Genomic DNA, 7,757 nt, shown 5'->3' with positions numbered 1-7,757 from the left:
TCACTAAAGTCTTCAATTTTTATTTATTTTTTTGACCTTTATTGATTTAAAGTTTAAAAATGCCATTCTAATAGAAAGGAAAGATGCAATGAAAGGGAGAAAATGCCACTGTTGGTGGCAACTATAACCGAGCCAAGGTCAAGAAGTATCTGAAATTTACCCAGCTAATTCAGACCCATCCATCTAGGATACATAAATTCCTGCATAAGTTTTTTTTTTGAGAAAATAAATTCCTACATAAGTTACCATGATTACAATCTAGTTAAAAAAAAAAAATCAAGGTTTATTGACTAATCAAGGTTTATTTCAAACCCATACTTAATAATCAAGGTTTATTTGACTAATCAGTCCAAGTACAGCAGCAAATTAAAAAAAAAAAAAGGGACAACTACAGAGTATCACTAGTATGTACACAAAATCCTACAAAAGACACTACACACAAGACCAAACAACAATCCATATGTACACCACCACCATTTGTTAAAACCATTTGGCTGAATACAAATGGAGAGTTGAGTATCCAAGGATGAACTAAAATGATGTGGAAGTTATATTCCTTTGATTCGATGATCATGCTTCGCATCAAAAAGTAATCTCCTGGTTGATGCATATGAACATTGAAAGCTAAAGCTATGGCCTCATCTTGTAAGCCCAGCCATGGCTCATCGAGGAATGCTTGGACAGCTTCTTTAATGGCAAGGTTTGGCACGAGTTGCTCTGGCTCGAGCGGCTCCCGCGTGACCGGGTCAAACTTGCCCACCTATGCCGTCCAACATGTTAGAATTAAATGTGAAGCACTAGCGCCCATTTGCCTTAACTAGAGCTTTTGCAGAACTACAGTAGTGTTGTTAAGGTTGAACCGTTCAAAAGAACACTAACAGTTTATTTTAACTGAAAAAAAAAAAAAAAAATCCCGCAACAGCTTTTCGCAATAGCAGTGACAGAAGCAAAAGTTTCAGATTAAATCTTCTACTTCTGGAGCACAGAAGCTCATATCAGCTTTACAGCCCACTGCAAAAGCTCCAGATTTTACTTGCCAAACATGTAGACTGCTTGTCGTTGGAGTAGCTAGGCCAAGTAGGAACTTTGATTCTATTCAAGTTTACATAAGTCACCTTTTGGAGATGTTGAAGAAGCATGGCCCTTTCGTACGTAACTCCAGATGGTGTAATTACGGGGTCCCGAAAGATGTCTAGGGTTATTTTACAGCACAGATGGTCAGGTACCTACAATTCAATGTTTCTAACAACCATAAGAAGACAATATGGGAAGAAACAAGTAGCAGAAAAGGCAGTAGAAATCTCACTTCTGTTGGAACATCAGCTACTGTGGCTTTTCTGAACACCTCCCTCAGCTGAATCAACTGCTCCTCATATTCATCTTCAGTTGAACCATCAAGGTCACGATAAATCTTAAGAGCATTTTCACATGCTTCCCTGGATTAGAGAGAAATTTGCATTAGATTTAAGCACAGATCATAAAATGAATAATTTCGGATGTTGTTGGGCCTATGTATATTACATACTCCAATTTCCGAAGTTGAGATGCTATCTCCTTTGATGACCTCTCCCATTCCGTGTACTTTGCCTTGGCGAGCGCCTGCCATATTTCCTCAACCATGTAGCTCATAGAGTGTGGGCCCCTCCCGAGTTCCAAAGACTTAAGTTTTTGTACAACCCAAATATTAGCAAGGCAAGAATAACAAATAATGCAAACCATTAATACAAATAATGCTGTTGAACAATGGCCATCGTAATCCACATGCCATTACAATCTTCCTCTAGATTCCATTTCTTTTTTTTTCGTTTTGTAACTACTCTTCCTTCCTTTTTTCCTGTATTGCGCCCTCCAATTCAAGGGTGACTATCTATTTCTCCATTTTCTTGATCATAAATTCAACAGCTGAACAGCACTAAAATGTATTCTATACAAACACTATCCACGTGTGATTTCGTAATCTTTAAAATCTTACAGGGCAAAGCCTGTTTGACATCATCAAATGGACTCATTGAAGAAATCAGACTTTCATACATCCTGTTACCTGCAAAAAAATGATGCTGATTCCAGTCCCAGTAATTGTGACACCCAACCACTACATCCAAAATCATATAGTATGTTTTCTCTCTTGCCCTTCTCTCACTCTTTCAGTTAGATACAAGAAGCATTAATTTTATATGACAGCATCACATTAAGGCACTATTGTTGGTATCCCACCCTTTGTTGTTCTTGCATCTGAAAGGTGAGGATACAATGTGCCATTTAAAACTTCAAATCTCCATAAATTTCCTTGACAAAAAAAGTTCTATATCGGGTATCAAGAAACCAACAGTCTTCCTTTCTACACTAGCGGTTGAAAATAGAAATGCATAGCTGTGCACCCCCTCAATTCATCGAAGATCTTATATGCCCCTAAAAAGTTTGCAGTACAATGGATGCCCCAGTATGTACACAACTTTCATAAATGCCCATCCAGGATGGCATTTTTGATGTTTAGTTATTTATAAGGGGCACCTAAGAAATAAACTACGAGCTGGAGGAATATGATATTAAGGTAGTTGACAGATACACATTTAACATTGAAGTAAAATGCATGGACAACACCTCAATAATAGGCCATTTTAGAAAGGCCCTGAACAACTTTTTTTTAATTGACACTTCCCTCAATTTTTGCTTGCTTTGATTTGAGTTCTCTCTGTCAATTGAATAGAGGATTGTGCTAATTTTAACAGTGACTTTACCAAATTTTGTGGCTTTGCTTGCTTTTCAGCTGACAAAATAGCAAATCTCCTTATCAGTTGATAATTGATAGAAAGCAGAGCGGTAAATTTTAATGGAATTCCCGATTCATAATTAAAATTAAAATAGCATAATCAGAATGAACAAAAGCTGAGGTGGTGTCAACTAGAAAAATAATTAAGTTTGGAGTCTAAATAGCCTATTGTTAAGCGGATCTACACATTTTTCCCTATCTTACCCTAACACTAAGCACATGCAACAAAAAGGTTTACTGTATAAAAGTACTCCTCAGCGAAACTACCAATTTCTTAAACACTTGGATATCCAACCAATAATTGATGGTCATATTTCTTACATGACTTTGGTATAGCAATTAGCAATAGTTACTTCTCTGAGTTCTAATTCAGTTCTCAATGTAGAAATCAATCAATCAAAATAGTAATTACTCTCTTTGCAGATGCTTGTTCAGGGTAAGTGCTTCCTACAGTGAGAGGCGGGACACCAATAAGATCCTTAAATGTCTGCTAATTATCACACTAAACATGAAGAAAAACCCTGGCAACATACCTCTTTGTCCTTCTAGCAAAAACAATTAGGAAGAATTAAAGAGTTAATCTCCATTATATTGAAGAATCGCATGATGATCTAATAATTGCAACCACAGTTTACAAAACTTTCACATAATCTACAAAAAGCAGGAGGGGGAGGGGTAGACCTTCTCCAATTCTTTGATGCCCTCTGAATATTCTTCCCTGTCAAGTAGTGCAAGACCCAACATATAGTGTGCCTGCCAATACAATATATAATTATGTGCTGTTAAGGAGATTTGCATATGCCATCACAATGCACAAACTATGTGATGCTAAGGAGAGATAAGTATCTTTTAATTCAATAGGGAAAACATGTTGTAAGTTACAACTAAATGTAAATATTTCAAGGTAATAATAATATGCTATCTAGAAGGAAGAAAGAGAAAAATAGAAGAAAACAACTACATTAAATAAGAGAGATCACATGCATTCATTCACGTAATGTTTGGTTGAAGCACAAAATCTTGGGGGTAACTTTTTCATTCCAGGGAAAACGGGATGTTCCAGAACAAACTGGACGAAGTGCAGATTTGCATTTGGATGTATTCAGTTCCTAGAGGATATCCCAAATAGTGTTTGGGTAGAAAAGTTTGTAAGTGCCTGAGTTTTTTTAAAATACCATCTTCATGCTTTCATATCATGGCAAATTTTTGGCCAAGTAATTAAGTATAGGTTGGACTGTTAGAATTTGGCCTAAAATTGGGCAAATACAAAATTAGCATCAAACTAGACAGGACACTAGCAATGATTCAGCACAGATAGTCTGTAAAAATTGAAGGTGTAAGATAGCAAAAAGAACTGAACGAACGGCAAGATATAATTCAGCACACAAATAACATATCTCATCAAATTAACTAAAAATTAGGGGCATAAAAAATAAAATATACTGTGCATACAGAAAAATATAAAAAGAAAATCACTGCAAATCAATCAGAGATGATTAGCAAGTGTTAACGAGCAATTCCTCACAGAAAACAAGAAGAATAACAAGATAATTGACGAGCAAATCCAAAAATATAATTACGAACAGCAAAACATACAAACTATACTAAGAAAATTCTAGAATTAGGACATCAAAGCTTAAAAGAAAGAACTATTTACGTTCGTGCCTCTCAAAAGTTTAAGAATATCATGGGTTCTTGTCAGACCAGGAGGGGGCGGTGCCCTCTAACTGTTAGGAGTTAAACGGATACCACGCATGCCCCACTAATTATTAACAATTTATCATTAATTCTTTCATTGTCAAGGGACGTTAGCAAAAACTATTTTACACACACCAGTTTAATGTAAGTTAAATTATTAGTTGACATTTTTATCCACTTTCACTTCCTCTTTCTTCTCCAATTCTTCCTCTTCTTCAGAGAAAAAGCGAGGGCAGTGGGTGATGGCTGCCGCCACCACTGCCCGCAGCAGAGGAGGGAGGCGACAGCAATAGACAAGGAAGTGGGGATAGCGATAGTTGTAGATGCAATGGAGGAGGCAAGGGCAGCAGCAACAGTGACAATAGCCGTTGTGGAGGAGAGAGCATAGGAGGAGAAAGTAGGTAAGAGCTGTGAGAGAGCGAGAGAGAGAGAGAGAGCAATGGATGGAGAGGAAAAAAGAGAATGGATAGAAAGTTTAAGGGCAAAATTTACCTTTCGCAAAAATATAAGCATACTATGAGGGAAAAATGTCATATTAACGATAACTTCGAAATGCATTTTCGATATTTATAACGTTAAAAGGGTAATTGTGTACTTATGAGTGCTTCTGAGGAGCACTTAATTAACTTCCCCTAGAAAAAACATCCGGTCGAGATTGGAGGATTTCACATCAATGTTGCGCTCAAATTGCAATATTATGGTATCCAAAATTCAATAAAACTCAGACTTGGAAATCGCATGTCTCCTCCATCAATACAAAAGGACCGTTAAATCGGCATCTGGTAGGATGAAACGGCACATGGTCTTTCCCGCAAGAGCATCTCAACCTCTCGAAAGAAGTTATTCAATAGATCACATCCATAGATTGAGAGTCTTCACTCTTCAACAATTCAAACCTAAAGTTCTTAAGAATTAAATAAAGAATGTTGTATACGATCTACAATCCTTACACTTTGTATGTATAATAAAAAGTAAATATTTGATATCTACTAACAAGCTTTTGAAATCATGATCTGCAGATTATTTAAAAATCACACGTTACTTAATGGGTTGCAATGATGTCTCCCACTACAATACAGCTTACAACTCTTACACTCGAAATCTAACTTTCGAAAAGCAATTTTTTCATCCTACTAATCAAAAGTCGATGAGCATTAGAAATAAACTAAGCGAAAGCTCATATGGCAAACTTAATGCATAAAGCATGGAAGAAAGGATGGAAACTAACGGAAGTAGCAATATTACCTTAACCGAATGACTGTCGAGCTGAAGAGCCTTTCTGCAGTCATCCTCAACTTTTCTCCATTCACTACCATTCGATAAGAAAACAGTCCAATATTCACAAAGAGCAGATTAAACATTTCAAAAAGAAAGAAGAAAAATGAAATAATTAGCATACTAACTTCCGCTTTTTATAGCATAGTGCTCGATTAGTCCAATATACCGCCACATTTGGGCACAATGTGATTGCCTATAGAACCCAAATCACAAAGAAAATTAGCACTGAGAAATGCATGGGGGCAAGACCTAAAGGATATTTGAAGTTGAAATTTTTTTGCCCAAATGGATCAACGTATAAAAAAGTATCTCAATACATCAAAGAAGATACTTTGGGAATGAAAAACTGATAAATTAATCGACCCCATAGAACAACAATCGGAGTCTATGAGAACAAAGGGGGTAAATTGGATACGCTAATCTACTAAACTGAGCAAGAAAACAATTAGCGCAAGAGCCCATATCTATATTCACAGAATTTGTTACTGAGTAATCACAGCAACTTCACAAATTACAGGAAACAGAAGCTGATTTCATGCCTCATAATAACTCCCTTCCTACAAGAGAACTAAAGGGACCTAAATATAAGGGTTAACAAACTCAATTAAGACAGAAAACCTATTAATGAAAGAACCCAGATCACGATTTCATGGCAATCGAAATGGGCGATCACAAACTAACAGAACATCCAAAGAATTGATTCCCCTCCAAAAATATTACTCGGGAATCAAAAAGAAATGAATTGCATGTCATGCATCAACTTTTAAATCCATTGGTGGAATCATTAAGTTGATGAAACGGGTATTTATCTCTCTTCCTATACAACCAAGAGTAGAAAAAGGGGGGAAAAAAAACAAATTAATACGCTTTCCTATCTTTTTCCCAACAACTGGAATCTAATTCAGATGGATTCTAAGTTCACCTAATCTAACGAAATTCTCCTAACCCTAACTCCATCAGATCGATCACAAATACCCCTAGTATCAATTACACGCCACGCAACAGCTACCCCGCAATAATAAGCCAGAATAATCAAACGGGTGCAAGAATCGGTACAAGACCCCGGTGTAGGCGTCAATGGCGGCTCCGATCCGCTCCTTCTTGTAGAACGTGTTCCCGTCCTGCTTCAGCAGCTCCGCCTGCTTCGCCGCGCTCGCCTGCGCCGGCGCCATCGTCGTCGTCGTCCTCTTCCTCCTCCTCCTCCTCCTCCTCCTCCTCTCTCTCGATTCGTCTCTCTCTCTCTCTCTCTCTCTCTCTCTCTCCCTTTCTCTCTCTAGGGTTTGGGGGAGGAGATGATGAAGAAGAAGAGGAGGTCGAAGCTTCGTTCGCTCTTTTGTTTCGTCGGGGTGTTGGTTTTTTCTCTACTTTTTCTTGTCTTGTCGCTGGGGTCGCGAATGGAAATGGAGTTGTATGGAAGGTTCACCCGAGACCGAGACGACCAAAAACGCCGAAATAAAAATAAAAAATAAAAAATTAATAATAAAAATGTAAAAAACTTTTTCTGAACAATTATAGATCATTTTACCAACCATCCCTACTGCAAGTAGCGAAGGACCCGGTGGTTGATATCCGAGATCCCAATTACGAATTCTAGTTGATTCATATTTCAAGCTAAGTTTATTTCTAAATGAATAAACGAAACCGGTAGCGTGCTATCTATCTCTCAAAAAAAAAAAACAATTATAGATCATTTTAATTTAATTTTTTTAAAATTTTATTTTTTTTACTAATTAATTTTCTAATTTATTTGATTTCATTCTAATTTAAATATATTGTATATCTTTAAAATTTTAATTGATATATTTTATATAATTTTTAAAACTATAAATTTATTAAAATAAATAATTAGTTTAAATTTTATATGGCCAATTTGCATAAAAAATTCACTTATTTTAGGCTTTTGCAAAATCGGGCCACCTTTTTCGTTTTTGCAGATTCGGTCCGCTTTTTCAGCAAACTGACCAAAATGCCCTTGTACCTTTTTCTCTTTCCTCTTTCTCTCTCCTCTTCG

At 36.7% G+C, this 7,757-nt stretch overlaps 1 protein-coding gene across 1 annotated transcript; it reads right to left on the bottom strand.

Annotated features, from left to right (window-relative positions):
- Nucleotides 1–266: 266 nt before the first annotated feature.
- LOC109705262 (E3 ubiquitin-protein ligase CHIP-like) lies at nucleotides 267–6,984 on the bottom strand. Its single transcript, XM_020225991.1, has 8 exons — nucleotides 6,808–6,984; nucleotides 5,872–5,939; nucleotides 5,714–5,777; nucleotides 3,452–3,523; nucleotides 1,526–1,659; nucleotides 1,307–1,436; nucleotides 1,116–1,226; nucleotides 267–760 (listed from the first exon to the last, which is right to left on the bottom strand). Exons 1-8 carry the CDS (start codon nucleotides 6,916–6,918, stop codon nucleotides 389–391), a joined length of 1,062 nt encoding a protein of 353 aa, XP_020081580.1. The 5' UTR covers nucleotides 6,919–6,984; the 3' UTR covers nucleotides 267–388.
- Nucleotides 6,985–7,757: the final 773 nt, after the last annotated feature.

This window comes from Ananas comosus, unplaced genomic scaffold, assembly GCF_001540865.1.
Source record: "Ananas comosus cultivar F153 unplaced genomic scaffold, ASM154086v1, whole genome shotgun sequence".
NCBI classification, from domain to species: domain Eukaryota; kingdom Viridiplantae; phylum Streptophyta; class Magnoliopsida; order Poales; family Bromeliaceae; genus Ananas; species Ananas comosus.
This window is presented reverse-complemented; position numbering and strand designations above follow the sequence as displayed.